Source organism: Thamnophis sirtalis, unplaced genomic scaffold, assembly GCF_051295495.1.
Source record: "Thamnophis sirtalis isolate CommonGarterSnake01/CBP01778 unplaced genomic scaffold, rThaSir2_p1.2 scaffold_14, whole genome shotgun sequence".
NCBI lineage: Eukaryota > Metazoa > Chordata > Lepidosauria > Squamata > Natricidae > Thamnophis > Thamnophis sirtalis.
This window is the reverse complement of record NW_028261394.1, coordinates 12,650,474-12,674,233: the sequence shown is the minus strand read 5'-3', so window position 1 is coordinate 12,674,233 and position 23,760 is coordinate 12,650,474. Positions and strand designations below refer to the sequence as shown.

At 45.4% G+C, this 23,760-nt stretch overlaps 1 protein-coding gene across 2 annotated transcripts; it reads left to right on the top strand.

Annotated features, from left to right (window-relative positions):
• Positions 1–6,121: 6,121 nt before the first annotated feature.
• On the top strand, positions 6,122–23,511 carry DECR2 (2,4-dienoyl-CoA reductase 2). 2 transcript variants are annotated; one of them, XM_087728634.1, is made up of 10 exons: positions 6,122–6,181; positions 8,910–9,057; positions 9,581–9,649; positions 9,997–10,048; positions 11,308–11,443; positions 12,952–13,076; positions 14,775–14,868; positions 16,524–16,628; positions 18,316–18,521; positions 23,372–23,511. In XM_087728634.1, the coding sequence occupies exons 2-9, from the start codon at positions 8,960–8,962 to the stop codon at positions 18,519–18,521; spliced, it is 885 nt and encodes a 294-aa protein (XP_087584760.1). In that variant the 5' UTR covers positions 6,122–6,181; positions 8,910–8,959; the 3' UTR covers positions 23,372–23,511. The 2 variants fall into 2 exon arrangements, with proteins under 2 accessions (XP_087584760.1, XP_087584761.1); XM_087728635.1 differs by lacking the exon at positions 6,122–6,181 and having other exon boundaries at positions 8,935–9,072.
• The last annotated feature ends 249 nt before the right edge of the window (positions 23,512–23,760 follow it).

The window sequence follows — 23,760 nt, the reverse complement described above, 5'->3', positions numbered from 1 at the left end:
TTTCCTTTCCTTCCCTTCAGAACACAGATCTGTTGTCCTCTAAATTAGATTTAGTGAGGGTTTGTTTTGTTTCAATTCAGACTTTTTTTCTTAATCTATCAATTCCTGCTGGAAACTGACTTAGCAGTCTCTCTTTCCCATGGTTCTTATTCTCTTGTCAGTTTCACAATCAGTTTCCCTGAAAACCGGATCTAATCAGTTTCACAGTGTCTTGGACAGTTTTTCTGCTCCATCCCCACCCCCTACCCCAGTTTGAATAAGGACCATGTATCTTCTGTAGCAGCATCGTCCCATCTCAAATACAGCGGGTAGTACAGCATTAAAATATACCATATCCTTAAGGAACAGTTTGGCCTAGCGGTTAAGATTCCAGGCTAGAAACCAGGAGACGGTGAGTTCTAGTTCTGCTTAGGCATGAAAACCAGCTGGGTGACTTTGAGCCAATCACTAGGAGACTGGGAGCTCTAGTTCCATCTTAGACATGCAAGCCAGCTGGGTACTTTAGGCCAATCACCAGGAGGCTGGGAGCTCTAGTTTCATCTTAGACATACAAGCAGCTGGGTGACTTTGGGCCAATCACCAGGAGGCTGGGAGGTCTAGTTCCATCTTAGACATAGAGCCAAGGTGGCGCAGTGGTTAAATGCAGCACTGCAGGCTACTGCTAGATCAGCAGGTCAGCGGTTCAAATCTCACCGGCTCAGGGTTGACTCAGCCTTCCATCCTTCCGAGGTGGGTAAAATGAGGACCCAGATTGTTGGGGGCAATATGCTGACTCTCTGTAAACCGCTTAGAGAGGCCTGAAAGGCCTATGAAGCGGTATATAAGTCTACTGCTATTGCTATTGCTATACAAGCAGCTGGGTGACTTTGGGCCAATCACCAGGAGACTGGGAGCTCTAGTTCTACCTTACATAACCCGTCAAAAGTGCGCACGACAAAAGTGCGCAAACAAAACCACGTCGCTAAAACCGCGACATCATCAACGCGTCGACAACAGCGCGTCGACAGAAGGGTGATTTACAACAGCGCGTCGACAGATGGGCGATTTAAGTTAAGGTAAGGGTTAGGTTTAGATTTAGGGTAAGGGTTAGGGTTAGGGTTAGCGTTACGTTTAGGGTTAGGTTTAGGGTTAGGATTAGCGTTACGTTTAGGGTTAGGGTTAGCGTTACGTTTAGGATTAGGGTTAGCGTTAGGGTTAGGTTTACAGCGCGCTTCTGTCACCGCACTGTTGTCGGCGCGATTCAGCGCTCATTCGGTTTAGAACTCGTGGTTTTGTCACCGCAGTTTAGTCGGGCGCGGTTTTGTCGGTCACCCTTTTGTCGGTGAACCCTACCTTAGACATAAAAGCCAGCTGGGTGCATTGGGCCAGTCCCTTTCTCCCAGCCCAATCCACCTCCCACAAGGTTCTTGTGGGGAAAACAGGAGTAGGAAGGAGTTAGATCTTAGATACCTTCAGCATCTTGAGCTAGTTATAAAGTAATAGGTGGGATTAGAAACATCCGAATAAAAATAAACAAAATAAAATACAGAATTTCTAAACTCAGAAAAAGCAAAAGGAAATAAGAGAGAAAATAGTGTTACACTGACAAAATGTGTTCAGGGAGATTCACCTCAACATATGACCCAGGCATTGGATGTTAGGTACCATAAACCATCAAACAGATGTGTTATATTGCTGTCTTCAGTTTGAGTCACAAGGGGCAAAAGTCACATTCCAGAAAACCGTCTCCGTGCCAAAAGCTTTACTCACCTGAGGTCACGTAGGGCAAAAAGAACCCAACCCAAACCAGTCCTTCCAGGGGTTGGAAATTATGGGCCATGCTAATTTACTCTAGCTTCCTCACCGCAGAGCAGAATGGGGTAAGTAAGGGCTCCATTTACAAAGCTATAGGGACATGGTGGCTCAGTGGATAAGACACTGAGCTTGTCGATCAGAAGGTTCGGCGGTTTGAATTCCTAGCGCCGCATAACGGAGTGAGCTCCCGTTCCTTGTCCTAGCTTCTGCCATCCTACCAGTTCGAAAGCGTGTAAAAAATGCAAGTAGAAAAATAGGAACCACCTTTGGTGAGAAGGTAACAGCATTCTGTGCGTCTTTGCCGTTCAGTCATGCCGGCCCCATGACCACGGAGACGTCTTCGGACAGCGCCAGCTCTTTGGCTTTGAAATGGAGAGCATCGCCCCCTAGAGTCGGGAACGACTAGCACATATGTGCGAGAGGAACCTTTACAAAGCTGGTGCAGACATGTGCTTCGGTCTGACTCAAATTCCTTGACCTACAGGAGAAAAATTAGAAACGGAAGACATTTCTTTTTAAAAAAAGAGTTGAGATGAAAACTTCCATCCCATGATATTCATAATCAAGGAAGTCACATGAAAACCACCAAAGAGGGAAAAAAAAAACCCCTTTCAGAGCTGGTAACAAACAGCTGATTTGCAATTGTGCCCCGTCAGAGAGCATTGGGGTGAAGGGGCTCTTTTGAACCAACATGCACAAAACCTGCAGATGTCCTAAAGAAGGAAATCCCACTAAATGCCCCTTGTAAAATGTTTTGTAAGATGAAAAACCAACTTCTTCTGCTATAGGGTAGGCAATTCAATTGCTTTATCGTTGTTCATCTTTAAGGGTCTCCAAACTGGACAACTTAAAAACCTGTGGACTTCAATTTCCAGAATTCCCCAGCCAACCAATTTTGCCAGATTGTTTATGATACCTAACATCCAATGGGTCAGGCTTTGGGGTGAATGCTGCTGGGAACTCTGGGAGTTGAAGTGTACAGGTCTTAAAAGTTATTGTTCTGACCCAGGATTCCCAAGAGCATGAAGCAAATCCCTTTTATTAATTTCCTGTGAATTCTGCTCATTCACATCCGGCAAAGTCTTTCAAAGGAGGATTTACAGTCAAAGACCTTATCTGGCTTGGAGAGCTGCCAGGCTGATATCTGCAAAACTTGGAAAGGAGTCTCGGAGAGTCATGAACCAATTATGCAAAATAATTGTCTCCTGCAAACTCCTCTCCCCTTCCGCTCCTCTTTTATTTCCTCTGGGAGGGGCCATTCATTGTCCACCTGTGGCCTTACTCCCAAGTCGACCCCTGTTCTTTAGCTGTTCCCTTCATCTGGCAACTCTGTGCATGCACACACTGGGAACAGGCTCCAGCTGTTTATCTGCCTCACTGATGTTTGACTCCGAAGGTAGTTGATAACTGTCAGATAGCCCTGGCCCCCTCTCTGCCTCCGACACAGAGCCCTCGTTAGAGCCTTCCCCAGACTCCAGGACTGGCCCATGTTTCTTCCTAACCTCTCCACTGGTCATTGGCCACTGGCAACCCACAACAGTTGTCATGTTTGGAGACCACAGATGTTTTGAGTTCCACTCATCCTTTAGCCAGCAAAGGGTCTTTGGGGATTTGGAGGAGCAGGGGAAGTGGTCACAGAGCCTGAACTAACACCCCCCCCCCATTCTCCCACTGAAGGACACTTCCACCAGCAAGATCTTCAGCAAAGTGTGGAAGATTTCACATACCGAAACAGCTGCAGGCTCTGCTGGATTAAGATGGGGAAAAAATATCGCTGACACAACTAAGAATGATGTGAAACTGATTCTCGGATACATTGGGGATATGATTAGAGTTATCAATCTTATAATAAATACAATAATAAATCTAATATCTATATATATAAAAATGGTGCTCTGTGTGTGTCTATGTTCCAGCATAACTCTGGAATGATGACTTACTCTCTAGAAAAAAAAAATACTCTGGGGGTAAGACACCACTAACACCCCTCAGGTGTGTTTTCTGTTAAGATGCAGTCTGTTGTGCCTTAAAATGGCTTCTACTGTACTGCCGTAAAATGGCTTCTACTGTATAGCGCAGTGGAGTTGCCATGGTAAAGTCTTCACAGTATTCTATAAGGGGGGTCCCTCTGGTAAGGGGGAAATTCCAACATTAGAAATTACGTTTGGTCCAGACATTTCACCCCCTATAAATAAATACCCGGGCAATGCCATGTTATCAACATGTCTAATATAATAACGGTAAATTTAATAAAATGTTTAAAAGGTAGGATAAAAAGCAAATAAATAATACGCAAATGAGATTAAGGCAGCACGACAGGGACAAGATAGAAAGAGATTGCTGAGTGGATGTGTTTGTTTTTAGATGGAGTTTCTGCATGGAATCAAGGTCAAATGTTTCCTTGTCTCAGCAACACCCTCCATTTCAAAAGCTCGTTTCAGATGTCCTTATTTCCACCTGTTTGCATCTGAACTTCGTCTTCCAATACTTTCCTCTTTCTGCTTCTGAACACATTTCTTTAAGTATGTAAGCGGTGTTACATTATTGAAATAATGCAAGATTCTGTGGGGGTTTTTTTTTTGAAGATTACTTTTAATATCACATGAATATCCAATGTTAAAATAATGGCTGCCTTTTAATCTAGATGCAAATTTGCTGATTAGGTGATATTATTACAACATTGAGAAAGTGCTTAATATTGGTACAGATACAGGTACAAACCAACTGTACTTTCCTCTTCCTCCCAAATCCTGTTTTTCTTCTCCTTCTTTTCTTCCGGAAGGTTTTGTAATCCTCCAGATCCCAGTTTGTAAGTAAGGGGGATTTCCTGGCAACTGAAAAATGTGTAGCAATAGGATTCTTTCCCCCTTCTCCCTCTTCTTCTGCCTTCTCCCCCTCCTTCTTTCTTTTTTCCCTTCTTTTCTTTCTCTTTCTCCTTCTCCTTCTTCTTTTTCCTCTTTCTCTCATCGTCCTCCTCCTCTTCCTTTTCTTCTTCTTCTCCCTCTTCCTCTTTTTCTTCCTCTCCTCCTCCTACTTCTCCATCTCCTTCTTCTTCCTGCACTACCATTAATCTTCTCAGCATTCCTATCACCCATCTCCTCTCACTTATGACTGCAGGACTGTAACTTTATTGCTTGTATCCTTACAATTTATATTCATTGTTTCCTAATATGATTTGATTGCTTATTTGTACCCTCTGACTATCATTAAGTGTTGCACCTTATGATTCTTGACTAATGTATTTTGTCTCTTGTGTCCACTGAGAGCATCTGTACCAAGGACAAATTCCTTGTGTGTCCAATCACACTTGGCCAATAAAGAATTCTATCCTATCCTATTCTGTTCTGTTCTGTTCTGTTCTGTTCTGTTCTGTGCTGTTCTATTCTATTCTATTCTATTCTATTCTAATTCTATTCCATCTTATTCTATTCTATTCATTCTTATTCTATCCTATTCTATTTTTATTCTATTTTATTCATTCTTATTCTATTCATCCTTATTCTATCCTTTTCTATTCTAATTCTATTCTATTCTATTCTATTCATTCTTATTCTATTCTATTCATTCTTATTCTATTCTTTTCTATTCATTATTCTATTCTATTCTTTTCTATTCTTATTCTATTCTAATTCTATTCATTCTTATTCTATTCTATTCATTCTTATTCTATTCTATTCATTCTTATTCTATTCTTTTCTATCCATTATTCTATTCTTATTCTATTCTTATTCTATTCATTCTTATTCTATTCATTCTTATTCTATTCTATTCATTTTTTTCTATTCTATTCATACTTATTCTATTCTTTTCTATCCATTATTCTATTCTATTCTTTTCTATTCTAATTCTATTCTATTCATTCTTATTCTATTCTATTCTAATTCTATTCCATTCTATTCATTCTTTATTCTATTCTATTCTATTCTATTCTATTCTTTTCTAATTCTATTTATTCTTATTCCATTCTATTCTATTCTATCCTATCCTATCCTATCCTATCCTATCGTAATTCTATTCTATTCATTCTTATTCTATTCTATTCCATTTTATTCTTATTCTATTCTATTCTATCAGAAACTTTTCTCCTTTTGCAATCACCCGCCTTGAAAAGCGAAGGCAGTTCCTTGTGCAATAAAGAAGACTCCCATACTCACATGAATATTCCTTTTTAAAAAAATTAGGCCTAATGAAGAGCTTGCCCAATAGGATTCCAAGCAAAGCATTGCTTTGCCAACAAGAGAAGGAGCAACCCTAGGACGTCCCATTCAACCCAGCGCCTCCTAGGCTTCTAAACAAGGAACTACCATTCCCGGCATGCTTTGGGTTTCAGCGCGCAGGCGCACCGGAGAGCAAGCTCGGCTTGGCTGAGAAGGTGCTTAAACGGGAGGTGAGTTGGAAAAGGGCAGAAATGCTGGGGTGGGGGGAGCGGGAATACCGAGAAAGGGGAATTGAGGAACCCCAATCGCAACCCGCTGCAACCCTCCTACGTGCCGGGGCTGCAACTCCCGCTGTCTGTTGCAACCGCGGGCGGGGATAAGGGGACTTGTAGTCGTTCCAGTTCATTTGGCTCTGCAAAAGGCTTGAAAGAGGTTCGCACTATTCCCGGGCAGGAGAGCCCCCCCTTTCTCGGGCTCCCCACTGCATGTGGGGTGTGTCAGCCCAGGAGCCTCAAAAAGGTCGGCAGTTCGGCGGTTCGAATCCCTAGGACGGGTCGCCTGCGTCAGGAGGGGGTTGGGCTAGATGACCTCCAAGGAACCTTCCAACTCTCTTACTGTTTACTGCAACTGTTTACTGTGGGGAACCTCGACCCTCGTCATCTCTTTCATTGCCAACCAGCTGCGTGACCTGGTGGGGTGGCGGCCAGCCTTGTGTAACCCTAGAGGAGGGAAGGGCAAGGCTGCCCTCCCTCAGGGAAATCAATTTGGGGGTGCAAAAATAGGGGAATTTCCCCAACACTGTTTCTGCCCCGCGAGGATCCCACCTGCTGCATTGCTTTCTCTGGAATAGCAGCTGTTTCATCTTTTAAAAGTGGCCTTTCTTAAAGTTTTTGCTCTTAGAGCCCCTCGTCTTTTGGAGGACACCCAAAGAGTTCTGCTTTGCGACGGGGCTGGATATAAACATACATATTTATTAATATATACAATGTCTATTTTTATTTTTCTCTCTGTTTCTTTGCATGTATGCTGAGTGCTTCTGTGTTGTTCTTAGTCGCGAAGTCGTGTCCGACCCATTGCAACCCCAGGGACAACGTTCTTCCAGGCCTTCCTGTCCTCTACCATCCTCTGGAGTCCATTGAAGCTCACACCAACTGCTTCGGTGACTCCATCCAGCCACCTCATTCTCTGTTGTCCCCTTCTTCTTTTGCCCTCCATCGTTCCCAGCATGAGGCTCTTCTCCAGGAAGTCCTTTCCTTCTCATTAGGTGGCCAAAGTCCTTGAGTTTCCTCTTCAGGATCTGGCCTTCTAAAGAGCAACCAGGGTTGATCTCCTCTAGGACTGACCGGTTTGATGGCCTTGCAGTCCAAGGGACTCGCAGGAGTCTTCTCCAGCGCCAGAGTTCAAAGGCCTCCATTCTTTGGCGCTCAGCCTTCCTTATGGCCCAATTTTCACAGCCATCCATTGCAACTGGGAAAACCATAGTCCTGACTATTGAATTTCTGGAACTGTTCCTTCTCCTTTGCAAAGCTGCTCAAACCACCATGACTGCTTTGCAAAGCGTGTCAGCCTTGCAAAGAAAACCGGTTGCACCAAATTTTCACCTTTAATGCCTTCTCCATTCCTTCCTTCCTTCTCTGTGGCGCCAACATTCCTATTAATGCAAGCTTGGCAGGGGGGAGATTTTTGTTGTGCAGAGAGCTGGAATTCGGAATCCTATTCCATTGCGAATTCCTCTCCCTGAAGCTGCCCCACAAATTTTCCTCAAGGTTGGTGGAAAAAAAAATCTAATTTTTAAAAGAATTGTGTAATACTTGTTTTCCAATGTTAAAGAAGGCACATCTGTTTGCACTCGAATGCCTCTTGGGGTGAAAGGTGAGAATTGCAGGGATTGCAACTGACCAGGGGTGGGTTCGGAGTCACTCCCTGCAATGATAACACCATCAAACGGTTCCACCACAATACCGTGAAGCCCTTATCCGCGGAGACATAAGCGCGAACCCTAATCTGTGCCGTCCAAATCGCTAAAGCAAATGCGACCTTACTGCGCTGACATAAGGGCGGAGGGCAAATCCGCGCCTTCCGAAGCATTCAGCACCCTAAACCTAACCCTAAACCTAACCCTAAACCTAACCCTAAACCTAACCCTAAACCTAACCCTAAACCTAACCCTAAACCTAACCCTAAACCTAACCCTAAACCTAACCCTAAACCTAACCCTTAACCTAACCCTAAACCTAACCCTAAACCTAACCCTAACCCTAAACCCAACCCTAAACCCAACCCTAACCCTAACCCTAAACCTAACCCTAACCCTAAACCTAACCCTAAACCCAACCCTAAACCCAACCCTAAACCCAACCCTAAACCTAACCCTAAACCTAACCCTAAACCTAACCCTAAACCTAACCCTAAACCTAACCCTAAACCTAACCCTAACCCTAAACCTAACCCTAAACCTAACCCTAACCCTAAACCTAACCCTAAACCTAACCCTAAACCTAACCCTAACCCTAAACCTAACCCTAAACCCAACCCTAAACCCAACCCTAAACCTAACCCTAAACCTAACCCTAAACCTAACCCTAAACCTAACCCTAACCCTAAACCTAACCCTAAACCTAAACTTAACCCTAAAGCAAACCCCTAAACCTAATCCTAACCTTAATTTAAATCGGCTTTCTGCCGCCGCGCTGTTTTAAAGCGCCCTTCTGTCGCCATGCTGTTGTCACGGCGGTGATGACGTGCGGTGATGACGTCGCGGCTTTAGCGACACGGTTTTATCACCGCTATTTTGACGAGCGCGGTTTTGTCGTGCCACGCCATCAAACATCCACCTCTGCCTATCCCAGGGCCTTGGGAGGAACTTTCTAGGTGGATAAAAACCCCAAATCCACTCTCAACATCTGGCTGACTGTGTGACAGACCATAATCGTATTGTGGGTTTTCTCCCCATCTCAGGACTGGTTGTGAGACCCTGCCTTGCTTCCTCTAGAACAAGCGAGCTCTCCATGGCTCACCTGGGCTTTGCTTGTGAGCCTCCTCCTGATGTCGACACAGATGACTGTCTTCCAGAATATTCATATCTCTTCAAGCCTGACATCCTCCAGTAAGCATTCCTAAGGTGCTAGGCCTCTTTAAGGTTCCTGTAAACCTGGTTGTGGGGAATAGAATAGAAGAATAGAATAGACAATAGAATAGGAATAGGAAATGGGATAGAATGGAATGGAATAGAATGAATAGAATAGAATAAAGAATCAGGAATAGGATAGAATAAATAGAATAGAATAGAATAAAGAATCAGGAATAGAATAGAATAGAATCAACTAATAATAATATACTGCTGCTTCTAAGCCAGTCCTGTCCAATTTTGCCGTCATTCTCATTTTCTACTTTCTAGGTTTAATTTAGGAAGTTTTTATTAATCTGTGTCACTAACCTGTAATAAAGAATATTATTCCTTTTTTTAAAAAAAAAACTCCTTTGATTTTGTGAATTTGAATTTCTTTCCCACTGTTTCATGATTTTTCACTTGAGAGCCCCCCCCCCCAGTATTGTTGGGTATTGGGGGGTAAATAAATAAATATATAAATGAGTGAATTCCTGACATCTCCTCCTCCTGATTTTTCTAGAGGAAAAGTGGCTTTCATCACAGGCGGTGGCTCTGGAATTGGATTCCGCATCGCTGAGATCCTGATGAGGTAAGGACAGCAGAACTCTTTCAGTAGTAATTGGTTGTTGTTTTTTTGCAGTTAAACTAGACATATCTAATTCCCTCAATTGCTCATTGTATGGTTAGGCTCCAGGCCTCTTATCACCTTTGTTCTTCTTCTTTGCACTCTTTCAAGAGTCTCACCATTTTTTTTTATATTGTAGTGACCAGAACTGGATGCAGTTCTGGATGCAGATATAATGTGGCCTCACTAGTCCAGTTTAACAGATATTTGCTTTTGCATTCCTTTAAAAAAGCCTCAAACTATTAAGTAAAAAGAAGGAAGTTTTTGCATTCCTTGACTTCTCTGTCTGTCCTTGGGAAATCTTTCTGCAGACACGGCTGCCAGTGTGTCATTGCCAGCAGAAACCTGGAACGGCTGACGGAGGTTAGTGGCTGCGAAATCCTTGTATTTTTACCAATATGTTACAAATATCCGCATTAGGGATATTAGCAGCTTCTCAGTGAAGAAGCAAAGAGGACTCCCATTTTTGTGGTCTTCCAAAGTCTCAGGAAGGTTGTTTTGGAAGGTCTTTAGAGACTGATTCTGATTGGGTCCCTGACCCTGAAGGTGGATCATTTACCGTGTTTTTCAGAGTATAAGACGCACCGGAGTATAAGACGCACCAAGATTTTGAAGAGGCAAATTTTAAAAAAAGTTTTTGCACCCTGCAGATTTCCCCAAAACGGCCCGTTTTTTGTGAAAATAGGCCCATTCCCCCCCCCCAAAGGGCATGAATAGCCTTTAGGAGGCTTGCAGAGTGCTCGTGCCCCCCCCCCCAAACAAGCAAAAAACAACCTGTTTTTTCTCCCAAAAAAGGGCATGCCTAGCCTTTAGGAGGCTTACAGAGTGGTCCTGGGGGCTGTGGGGGGCAAAAATGAGCAAAAAATGGCCAGTTTGTCTCTCATTTCTGCCCTCCCCAGCCCCCAGGAGCACTCTGGAAGCCTCCTAAAGGTTATGCATGGCCATTTTTGCAAAGGGGGCGGGGTTTTAGGAGGCAAAAAGTGCTGTATTCAGTGTATAAGATGCACTCAGATTTTCAGCTTCTTTTTTGAGGGGAAAAAGGTGCATCTTATACTCTGAAAAAATATGGTATTTGAGGTTGAGGTTTGTTTTATTTATATGCCACCCTATTCCCTGCGGGACTCAGGGCGGCGAACAACCCAAGGGGGAAAGGGAACATGAAAGTACAATACAAGCATTTAAAAATAACCAACAGCCATACAGATCGAGAGGGGAAGGGAACTCATCAACCCCAGGCCTGCCGACACAGCCAGGTTTTAACAGCTTTTCGGAAGGCCTGGAGAGAGGTGAGGGTCCGAATCTCTGCGGGGAGTTCGTTCCAAAGGGCCGGAGCTGCCACAGAGAAGGCCCTCCCCCGGGTAGTAGCTCAAAGTTGACAGCTTCAAGATGTGTGAACCTCACCTCTCAAAATGCTGGCTGAGAAATTCTGGGAATTGAAGGCTGCAGATCGTAAAAGTCGCTGAGCTTGAGAAACCCAAGGCTTAGATTAGGTTGTAGTTGGGTTGATGTATTCGTGTGGAGCTATTGTGGCAGGTGTGTGTGTGTGTGTGTGTGTACATTGCTAAAAATCTTTTTAGAAAGGCAGCTGTCTGATCTCCCAAAATCTTTACTTCTCCTGACAGGCGTCCAAGAAACTCTCTGCAGCTACCGGCCAGAGATGCCTGCCTGTCTCCCTTGATGTACGGCAACCTCAAAGCATTTTAGCAGCTGTGGACGAGGCCCTCCAAGAATTCAAGAAGATCGACATCCTAGTTAACAGTGAGGGTTTGGTGCTCATGGAGATTGGAAGTCCTCCCCATCTTCAACCTTCAGGATGGGAATGGGTGGTCCCTGAAGGGTGATCTTTTTTGGTTGCTGGAAAGGTTCTGGTAGCTGAATTCATAAATGGCCAAGCTGCTCTTTCACACAGATCCTCTGCATCCCATCTTCACCTTTAGAAGATCGGTTGAACAGCCATCCAACCTCACAGAAGCTTTTGTCTCAAGAACGTTGGGTTTTGTGATTAGGGTTGATAACCCACCTCAGTCCAATGTCTCTTTGGGTTCTCCAAAGCCGTGTTTCTCAACCTGGGCAACTTGTGTGACTTCAACTCCTAGAATTCCCCAGCCAGCACAGAATTCTGGGAGTTGAAGTCCACCCGTCTTCAAGTTGTCAAGATTGAGAAGCTCTGTTCTAGAGCACTTAGTTTCATGATGCAAGCAGTGGGCTGATATTCAGTTAAAATCTCCGATGGCCATGATGGCGAACCTGTGGCACGCCTGCCACAGGTGGCACGCAGATCCCTCTCGGTGAGCATGCAAGCTGTCGGCGCAACGCAACTCCACTCCGTGTGTGGGTGTATCTCCCGCTGACCAGTTGGTTTGGGGTCTCTGCCTTGCATGCGCATGGGGGCAGGGGGCATGTACAGGGTTGTACATGCGTGGGAGGGGGTCACACACACATGTGCAGGGGTGGGGGGTCATACATGCATGTGTAAGGTCACACATCGCACACGCATGTGTGGGGGAGCGGGGTGTACAGGAGGTCACACATGCATTGCGTTATGGGTGCACGCACGCTTTCAGCATGTGATGACAAAAACGTTAGCCATCCCTGCCTTATTGATAGCCAAACTCCTTGGCCACTAGATAGATGGTGCATCTAGCCTAATTTCAAACATGGGTCTCTACCCTCCAGTATCCATCCAATCCATCCAACAATAATGGATTTGTGTCAGCGTTCCAAGTATCATGTGGAATTAAATCAGAGTCCAAGGCAAAAACGATCCTTAAAGTTCCAATTTAATAAATCAGACATCTTGGCATTATGCTATGAAATCCCAATACTGAAAATGACATCAGAATTGCACCCAGTTAAAAGTTCATGATCTTGTCCCCACACCTACAATCCATCACATGGTCCAATCTTCCACACTGGCATCCACACCCAGCTGCTTCCGGTCAGGTGTGAAAGTGCGGAGACAAAAGATGACCTTGAGCTTCTAGAAAAGAATGATAACAATACATTACACAATCCTACTCCTGTCTATTCCCCCTCCCAACCACTATACTAATGAAACAGCATAATGAAATAAGAGAAAGTGTGGCAGGCCAAAATTCTAAAAGGAATATAATTGCAGGTCTGATAATGTGTTTTATAGAATATCATCACGGGCAACAGCTTCTCAGCATTTGTAAGAAGATAGGAATTCAGGCCTTAAGGCTGCAATCCAACAGGTCACCCAAACTGTTTTGTCTTGTTCCTTTTTCCACGGTTTTCTTCCTCAGACGCAGCCGGGAACTTCCTTTGCCCTGCGAGCTCCTTATCGTTCAACGGTTACAAAACGGTGATCGAAATCGACACTTTGGGCACCTTCAATGTCTCCAAAGTCCTGTATGAAAAATGCCTTCGGGTAAGAAGCCCTCGGTTGTAGATCTAGTCCTTGGCTTGCAGCCATTCGGTTAGTGACTGGAAGCTAGCCCAGCACTGAAAACAAATGACTCGGGAAGCAGTTCTCGCCGTACAAATGCAGCCGCCGTCTCGTGGTGACTCCGTTTTTGGCAGACTGGTTTTCAGATAGACTATCTCTGGTCCTGGAAGTTCCACTTTCTTATCCAAGGCTATAAAAATATGGTTGCAGCATTCCCCTGTGGTGACATAATCCAAATTCACGGGATTGCCAACTGGCCTGTGTTTATAATGGCTGCACCGTCCTGGGGTTGTGTGATCCCTTTGTGCAACCTTCTGACAAGTCAGTGAGGAAGACTGATTCACTTAATGGCTGCATGATTCACTTAGCAACTACAGCAATCCATTTAGAATAGAAGATTAGATTTAGATTTAGATTTGTTTTATTTATATGCCGCCCTTTTCTGGGAGGGACTCAAAGGGAGAAAGGGAACATAGAACACAATACAAGTAGTTAAAATAGCCAAGAATCACACAGCCACACAGGTCGAGAGGGGAGGGGAACTCGTCAACCCCAGGCCTGCCGGCACATCCAGGTTTTGATGGCTTTCTGGAAGGCCTGGAGAGAGGTGAGGGTCCGAATCTCTGCGGGGAGTTCGTTCCAAAGGGCCGGAGCTGCCACAGAGAAGGCCCTCCCTCGGGTAGTAGCCAGATGGCATTGGCTGGTAGACGGAACCCGGAGGAGGCCAACCCTGTGTGATCTAATGGGTCTTTGGGAGGTAATTGGCAGCAGGCGGTCTCAAGAACAGAACAGAATAGAATGATATTATACGGTTGTATAGTTAGGCCATGTGTAACGGGCCGATTGTATGCCAAATTGTGGTTTTTAATATAGATTTTTATCTTTCTTACTACTTTATTCTACAATTTGTAACTCGAGATTCCTTGGGTATTTTTATTTGTTCTGGTCTTTGTTTATAAACTTGATTTGATTGGACCCTGTGATCAAAATTCAGATGCTTGGCAACGGGTTCGTAGTTATGACCGTTGCTATGTCCCACGGTCGCATGGGATCCCTTTTGCAACCGTCCGACAAGCAGAGTCGATAGGGAAACCCAATTCACTTAACAACCGGGTCATTTGACTCATCAACTTCAGCGGTTCACTTAGCCAATGGGCAAGAAAGGTCGTAAAACAGGGCAAAATTCACCTAATAAATGTCTCACTTAATAATAACACCCATTTCGGGCTCACTTGTGGTCGTAAGTTGAAGACTACCTGTGCAATTGGGACCAGAATTTATGTTGCTAAGGAAGGTGGTTAAGTCAGTCGTACCTGAATTTACAACCTTTTTTTATCATGGTTGTTGAGTGAATCGCTCCACTCATGGCCCCATCTTAATGTATTTTATTCCTCTGTGGATACCCCTAAATCAGTGTTTCTCGACCTTAGCGACTTTAAGTCCTATGGACTTCAACTCCCAGAATTCCCCAGCCAGCTCTGCTGGCTGGGGGGTTCTGGGAGTTGAAGTCCACAGGACTTAAAGTCGCCAAGGTTGAGAAACACTGCGCTAAATGGACATTTCGGCCTGGGGGAGGTGAGGCTTCCGTTAGCCATTAGCCATTTTATCCTTTATTTCTTAAATGCCACAAGGCACCTTTAGACATTCACCTCCACCTTTCTGCTTGCTTTATCGACGTAGGAAAATGGCGGTGTCATTGTCAACATCACAGCGACCCTCAGCTACAGAGGCCAGGCTTTCCAGATGCATGCTGGGACCGCCAAGGCGGCCGTAGGTATGAGGACCAAGCCCTCTGTGTCCCTTCCTCCTCTTCTTCTCACCGGTAGCTCTGTCCAAGGTTGAGGGCTTCTCTCCTCTCTGAGGATGATGGATCCTCAGGAAGGAATATTTTTTTGAAAATTTTATTAATTTCATATATACATTCACAATTATATGATCTCATAACTGTTATTAATAATATGTATTTATAACAATTTTTTCCCCTACAGTTGACAATATACTTGAAATTGCTTTCTTACCATCCCATAACTCCATCTTATCTTACAACATTCCTACTTCTTCTTCCTTCCTTCCCTCCTTCCTTCCCTCCTTTCTTCTCTCCTACTCTCCTTCCTTCCCTCCTTCCTTCCCTCCCTCCTTCCCCCTTCCCTCCCCCCTTTCTTCTCTCCTTCTCTCCTCCTTCCCTGCTTCCTTCCCTCCTTCCTTCCCTCCTTTCTTCTCTCCTCCTCTCCTTCCTTTCCCCCTTCCTTTCCTCCTTCCTTCCCCCTTCCTTCTCTCCTCCTCTCCTTCCTTCCCCCCTTCCTTCTCTCCTACATTCCCTCCTTTCTTCTCTCCTTCCTTCCCTCCTTCTTTCCCTCCTTTCTTCTCTCCTTCTCTCCTTCCTTCCCTCCTTCCTTCCCTCCTTCCTTCCCTCCTTGCTTCCCTCCCTCCTTCCTTCCCCCCTTTCTTCTCTTTCTTCTCTCCTCCTCAGGAAGGAATATTATAGCCACTCTCTCCAGTAGACTTAAATGTATCGGGGTAAGAATCCCCTTTTGACAACTAACTCCAATTAGGTGAGATTTGGGGAATTGGAGAACACATCCTTTTTAGTTTTGAGGACATTTTGGGATGATAGACTTAGATTGCATGGACTTTTCCTTTGTGTAACGTTGTGTGCAGGAAGCCACGATTGCTTGCTTATTTCTTCTGCCCAGCAATCGGAGAGAATCCATGATTAACTAGCCCTAACTCCAGGGCTTCTCCCGAAAAGCGGCTGCCAAATTGGAAAGTAGACGGAAAGTATGAAATATTAGGGACGTGGTGGCTCAGTGGCTAAGAAGCTGAGCTTGTTGATCAGAAAGATCGGCATTTTGGCGGTTCGAATCCCTGGCGTTGCGTAACGGAATGAGCTCCCATTACTTGTCCCAACTTCTGCCAACCTAGCAGTTCGAAAGCATGTAAAAAATGCAAGTAGAAAAATAGGGACTACCTTCGATGGAAAGGTAACAGCGTTCCGTGTGCCTTTGACGTGTTGAGTCATGCTGGCCACATGACCGCAGAGACGTCTTCGGACAGCGCTGGCTCTTCGGCTTTGAAACAGAGATGAGCACCGCCCCCTAGAGTCGGGAATGACTAGCACATATGTGTGAGGGGAACTTTTACCTTTACCTAGGAAATATTAATTAAATCAAGGTAGTTCTTCATTCTGACCTTAGAAGGTATATACCCCCATAACCCAAGAATATACATTCCTAATTCTTGATGAGACCAAGATTGTGTATCTCCAAATGATGCCTTCCATTTCATGCGCCGTATTCTCTTCCTCCTTCAAAAATAGGAGTTTTAATCCTGAAATAGACTTTGTCATCTCATGGACCCCTCTGTAGTTCTAATTTTGGGCTTCCCTGGGGGCTCTTCTGAATATTCGTAAACCCATCTGTCTCTTCATAGACGCTATGACGAAGCATCTGGCTGTGGAATGGGGGCCTCAAAGAATTAGAGTGATTAGCATCGCCCCCGGTCCCATTTCGGGCACAGAGGGGTACCGTCGCTTAGGTAAGTCTTTGGAACTGAGAAGAGCTTGTAAGGTAACTTCTCAGAAAACTTCTGAGATAGCTTCTAACACAACAGTTAAGTCTTCTACGACAGGAGTCCCCAATCTTTTGGACATCAGGGATCACTAAATTCATAATTTTAAATCCTGCGGACCACTAATATGACCTGCCTAATGATTGGCTGGGTGGGCGTGGCTAGGTGGTCATGTGAGTAGGTGGGTGTGGCCAACTTGATGTCACTCATGTCAAAGAGCGCCTCACCGGCCTCTACTTGTCCCTCCTCTCCCAGCCACTCCTTCCCTACCCGCCCGGGCTCCTTAGGGCCCCAACAGGAAGCAGTTGATCTATATTTCAATGTAAACATGTGTATTAACAGTAGAATTCTACGGATTGAAGGACTAGAAAGAATATGAATAGATGTACTTGAAATGTATAAATGACTGATCGGTACTAAAACTGTAGGCTGAGACATTGAATTATGAAAGAATGAAGGATGAAATTTTGATGTAAAAAGGATGGGAAGAATTAACTAAGAGAAATATGTACAACAAAACAGGTGAAAGATAATGGGGGGAAAAACCACGTCTTTGAATATTACAGCCACATGCAGGTGGAGAAAATAGGGATAGAAATTTTTCTGACCACCTCCTACGTCCCGTAACGAAAGCCGAGACAAGCTTAACTAGAATGTACTTTTAATAACAAGAAGCCAAAATCTTGGTGGCTGAAAGCCAAGCAAACAAACAGATAAGGACCTTGGCAGCAATTCAGACAAACCTTGGCAGCAATCCAGCCTGCCAAGTTAGTTACGTTCTCTTTAGTCAATGTGTTGACTTCTGCAAGAGGGGCATGTCACAAGGAGTCTTTTTTATAGTTCAGCTGAGCACAATTACCTCCTGTAATTGCGTAATTGTTCCTGATGCCTAGTAGCTCTTCGATGGCGTGCATCCAGGAACAACTCACTGCTGGCTTCTGGATCACTCTCCCTTGTCTCCTCCCCACTGGTCCAAGGTTCAGGTGCCACCTGGTGGCCAACCAGTCTCTCTGCGCCCTGCTCGGAGTCGGAACCCTGTCCAGGGTCCTCCACATCCTCCAGGGCCGACTCATGTGGCCCCTCGCTGTCGGAGTCTGGTGGCAGCTCCAACGGCTCCTGCTGGGCCACAACAGAAATTAAGAGGGGGATAAGTGTGTGTGTGTGTGTGTGTGTGTGTGTGTGTGTGTGTGTGTATGTTAAGATATGCAAAAGAACAGAAAAAAGAGTAGCTGATTGAAGAGTATGTAAAAGGTATGTGTAAACAATGTGAAATAATGAAAATGAAATGTAGTAATTAGGGGTGATAAGATTATGTTTTATTTGTATTGAAATGTATGATACCCAGTACCACACCATTCACACATTGATATGTGTAAATAGTATAAAATAAAATAAAAAACTGGATTGAAAAAAAAACACAGAATTAAAAGTGAGGGTTGCAGGGTTAAAAACTTTAAAAGCTCAAAAAGGTGGAGAGAACCCCCTCACCACGCTCAGGATTGCCTAACATTAACCATGACACTGTGTTGGCCGCCATCTTGTTTCGTGGGGACCACACCCTGTGGAGACCACGGTGTTGATCTGTGGGCTGACATCCTTCCATGCTCCTGTTTCTTCTTAAAGGGGCCAACGTTGTGCTTTTCTCTTGTTCTAGTTGTACCCGGTTTGGATTCCGGCGGCTTCCTCCAGAACATTCCCCTTCAGCGGGCCGGGAACAAGACTGAGATTGCTCACAGTGTCCTCTATCTGGTTAGCCCCCTCTCGTCTTACGTGACCGGCACGACGCTTGTGGTGGATGGCGGTTGCTGGATGACTTCGGAGAATTCCTTTCCCTCACTGTTGGGTATAGCTAAGCTATAGGTGATGTTTCTTTCCTGCTCGGTGACTTTACAAGCAGGTCTCCTCTGAGTCACTGTCCATTTCGGGTCCAGGTTGCGTCCCTTGCCACACCGCAGAAGTGATGGGGTCCAGTATTCTGGGGTGTTGCCTGTTTGGGGAGGGGGGGGACTTCCTAAGCCTGAGCAGACCTGATGCAGCTTGGGTTCCGAACCCAAATCGTTTCCAAAGAAAGATGAGATTTTGACTGAGGGGAGAAAATCGTTAAAAAAAAAACCCAGGGTGATATCCAGCAGGGAAACGCCTTCCATTGTGACCGACAAAAGGATTGCGTGGTTCTTCATTCATACCTCAACCTGTCTCCATAGGAAGAGCTAGCCTAAGGGATGGGATTCAGGCGGTTCAGATCGGTTTGGACAAACCGGTTCTTAAATTTAATCTGGTTCACCAAACCGGTAGTTCTGACGACCGGTTGGCTCCGCTCCGCCCCGCTCTTCCCAAGAGTCTCCACGTGGCCCGTTTTCGATGCCAGGTAAGTGCAGGGCCTGCGCAGAGGCTCATAGGGTGAAAAACGGGCCTCCCGAAAGTACTAGAAGACTGGAAATGGGTGTGTCTCCAGCCTCTGGAGCCCAAGGGAGGCCATTTTCTCCCTCCTGGAGGCTCGAGGAAAACCTGCGTTTGGGGAGTGCGAAAACACACACACACACACACACACACACACACACACACACATACACCATGGTGCAGGGAGCTGGCTAGGCCATGCCCCCATGGCCACGCCCACCCAGTAACTGGATTTTCAGTCCCACTTCTGAGTTAGCCAACATCCTAGGGAAGGCTAGCTATTTTTCAAGTTGAGTGTAGAATCAGAACATAACCTTTATACAACAGCCCCACGCATTCGGCCAGTCTGCTCTTAAGTCTGGTAGAAGATGAAAGTTTGATTTAGGAGATGTTTGGATTTCAGGGTATCAATAATAACTTACTTATGGGTGCAGTTTAGCGCGCAGCTCCTCATGGCTAGGTTCAAATTTGAAATCCTAAAAGTTAGGCTCCAAAAAAACTAAAAAAACACAAAAAAAAACAAACCACAAGCAGAGTTTCCTTTATTGCTCTTCACCCATAGACAGAAATATTAGCCAACTACTTGCATCATTAATAAATCATTTTAGAGTGGTGGTTAGAGTGCAGTATTGCAGGCTAACTCTGCCCACAGTTTGAAGTTCAATCCTGACTTGGCTCCAGGTTGACTCAGCCTTCCATCCTTGTGAGGTCTATAAAATGAGGACCCAGATTGTTGTGGGCAAGAGGCTGACTCTGTAAACCTCCTAGAGAGGGCTGTGAAAGCACTCTGAAGCAGTATATAAGTGCTATTGCTCTTCCTTTTCGCCTTCCTTCTTCCCTCCCTCCCTCCCTCCCTCCCTTCCACTATTTTTTGAATACAGAGTTCTAATTCAGTTTGGCAAAGGGCAGACGGCTGAAATACCTTTGAACCAATTGATTTGAAATCAAAAGGCAGACCGGATTCCCCTTCGGACAATCCACTTCCACCTCTTCCTGCTGTTCCATAATTAGACTGGGCTTTGAATGGTTCACCCATAAACCACACAAGCGGTTCAAAGTTCACAAGAACTTGTCTTTTCTGGCTTTTTTTTTAAATAGAAAAAGAAGATACCTTAAGCTTTTTTAAGAACCCTTTTGTCTCGTTATGCCTAGTTTATTTCGTTAGAGTCGTAGACTTGGAAGGGGCCTGAGAGGTCATCAAGTCCAAAGTCCTGCACCCTGTATAATTATACTGCTGGATGACTACCCATCTTCTGTTTGAAAACCCGTGAAGACCAGTCAGTGGTAGATTCTGGGCGGTGCAGCCCGGAACGGCCGTACCGGTAGTAGCCGGGAGCAGCGGCCACCGTACCAGTATGGTGGCTCGTTTGGCCCACCTGCCCGCCCACCTTCCATAGCAGTTTATAATGCGACCAGCCAATTTGTACAGGCGGGCACAGCGCGCGGCGCCTGCACAACCTCCACCAAGCAACTGAGTGTCGCAGGACGGTGGTATGCACATGCGTGTGCAGCGCGCATGCCCGAATAGGACGCCAGGCTCTGTGCACAGCGTACCGGTTGCGGCGGGATCCGGAACCCCCCCACTGGGACCAGTGAAGAGGAAGAAACTAGTGCAATACTGTAATCCAGTTGTTGTCAAGATTTTGGTTACAGGCCCCCTTTAAGTACCTTTTATGGCCATGGATTCGAGACTTAGAATTTAAATCATAACATTTTTTCCCCCCAAGGCTTCGTGGACCTCCTGTGATGATATTTTGGCCCTCCGCAGGGATCTGCGGGCTGCAGATTAAGAGCCACTGTTTTAATCCATTCTGCTGATTGATAGCTCTTATGGTCAATGTCTGGAGAGTCTCAGTCCTCCGGGTCATTTTCTCAAGAGACAACTGGACTTTCTGTTGTTGTTGTTTTTTCTTTGAAGACGTTTCGCTTCTCATCCAAGAAGCTTCTTCAGCTCTGACTGGATGGTAGTGGGGAATGGAAGGATTTATATTCCATGCAGACAGCTGGTCGTTTGCCTCCTTTCGGAGAGTCCTTGAGGCCACTTGGAGGTTTGTCTGTGTCCTCAGGGTCACCTGAGTGGTGCCAATGGGTGTGGAGCCTTCTCAGAACCGCTGAAAGGACTGGAGAAGAGATGATGTGGTCTGTCTCCAGTCTACAACATAATCCTTTCAATCGTTCCAAGATGGCTCCACAGCCATTTGCACCATTCAAGTGACTTTGAGGACACAGATAAACCTCCAGGTGGCCTCAAGGACTCTCTTTAAGAGGATGCAAATGACCAGCTGTCTGCAAGGAGCATAAATCTTTCCATTCCTCACTACCAGCCAGTCGGAGCGGAAGAAGCTTCTTGGATGAGAAGTGAAACATCTTCAAAGAAAAACCAAAAAGTCCAATTGCTTCTTTTAAAAAGCACCTTTGGGACTCTTTAAGTGTGAAGTTCTTCTTAACATCTCATCTACGTCCTTGCGGTTTCACCCAATCTAGTCTCACCCCCTGGAGCAAGTGAGAATATCGACCTATTTGTCATAGCCCAATCTCCCTCTTTCTCCAGAAGCTGGAGTTAGCTCTTCCTCTTTTCCCACCTCCCCTAGTCTCCAGCCTTCTAAAGGCCAACTTCTTTGTTGGGACTGTAAAACTTTAGGTATGACCCCTATGTACATGACCCTACGTGGACTTCAATACACCCCCCCCCCCATGTAAATGGGGATGTGCGAGTGACCTTGGAAGAGCCGGCAAACCAGACAGCGCTCAGATAAGAGGCAGCTGAGCCTGCAGAAAGAATGGGGTGCAGCAAAGATCTCAGAAGGAACCCTAGTTTCTCAGGCTGTAAAGGCGGCCGGGGGAGAAATGGACTTTCAGACTTGCAAGATTCTGTTAGTGTAACCTTACAATAAAGTTAGAGATAGTCCTTCTAAGTCTGTGATGGCCAACCTTGGGCACGTATGCCAGAGGTGGCACGCAGAACCCTCTCTGTGGGCAGGCATGCCATCACCAGCTGCTCTTCTTCCCGGCATGCATATGAATGCTGGCTAGTTGGTTTTCAAGGGGAACCGAAGCATTTCATTTTCATTTTTTTCATTTTATTAAGCATTTATAGGCCGCCCTTTTCCCTGAAGGGACTCAGGACGGCTTACAATAATAGGGGGGGGGAGTGCAGGACAAAACACAAAAAGAAAATGTGAGTAAAAATAATTAGCAGTAAAAACCCAACATTCATTCAACATTCGGGAGGGGCAAGAGTAAAGTCTTATCCCCAGGCCTGACGGGATAGCCAGATCTTGACGGCCGTGCGGAAGGCCTGGACGGTGGTGAGGGTGCGGATCTCCACGGGGAGATTGTTCCATAGCGTCGGGGCTGCAACTGAGAAGGCTCTCCTCCACGTAGTCGCCAGTCGGCACTGACTGGCGGATGGAATTCGGAGGAAGCCTACTCTATGCGATCTGATGGGATGGAGGGAGGTAATCGGCAGAAGACGGTCTCTCAAATCTCTCGAAGCGCTGGAAAACAGCCCCAAAACAGGCTTTTTCAGGCCATTTTCCAGTCAATTTTCAGGCTGTTTTTCAGGGTATTTTGGCCCCCAAAACCGGCCTGAAAACAGCCCAAAAGAAGCCCAGAAAATGCCCCCAAAATGTCCAAAATTGCCCAAAAAGCAGGCATACGTGCGTCGGCCAGCTGGTCTTCAGCTTTCCGGTGCTCCGGTGTGCACACAAGTTCCAGTTTGCTGAAAAGGTTCACCATCACTGTTCTAAGGTATGCTGCTTGTCTGGATAACTTTACAAGGTGGGCCACATTCTTGGCAAGCATGAAAGGTCACCTCTTCCCCACTGATTTTGTAGTCTGAACTTGTGAGTTTGCTACTCATCTACTTATCTTAGTTGATCATTATTATTTCTTGCTTCCAAATAAGATCCTTCCACCCACTGTCAGAACTAATCCTTCCATCACCCGCCATCATTCCGCCAGAACTGAAGACGCTTCTTTGGAGGAGAAGAGAAATGTCTTCTTTCCCCTTAGGAAAAAGCAGTCCAATTGCCTTTTTGAAAAAAACAAACAAACTCCTTTTTGAGACAACCATGACCTGGAGGACTTGAGAATGTCCAGAGACATTCTTATTTCACCGTTGCCTGGTCTAACTGCTCTTCCTCCCGTCTCCCACGATTATTGCTACCTATCATCACTCCCCCAATCTTACTTTTTGAGCCCCAAAATAAGTTTCATTTCAAGGTCATTTCTCTACTTGGATCTCTCTTATTTTTTCCTTCTTTTCTTCTATTTGAATGTCCCATCAAGGTCTTCTTGGTTTGTTACAGATTTCTGGACCACGGAACTGAAGAGAGATAAATGAGAAAAGGACCCCCGACATTTTAAGAAAGTGCCTTCAGTGCTTCTCCGCAAACCGTCCGTATGGATAACAGCCGCTCACCTTTCCTAGTTACAAGGTAGTTTAGATCAGTGTTTCCCAACCTTAGCAACTTGAAGATGTCCGGACTTCAACTCCCAGAATTCCCCAGCCAGCGAATGCTGGCTGGGGAATTCTGGGAGTTGAAGTCCAGACATCTTCAGATTGCCAAGGTTGGGAAACACTGGTTTAGATAACCGGGGCCAAGCTGGTTTGTAAGATGGGTTTTTGTCACCCAAAGATTGGTGATGGTGGCACAAAAACATTACAGACGGCATCCTGTTCACCCACCAGCATCCA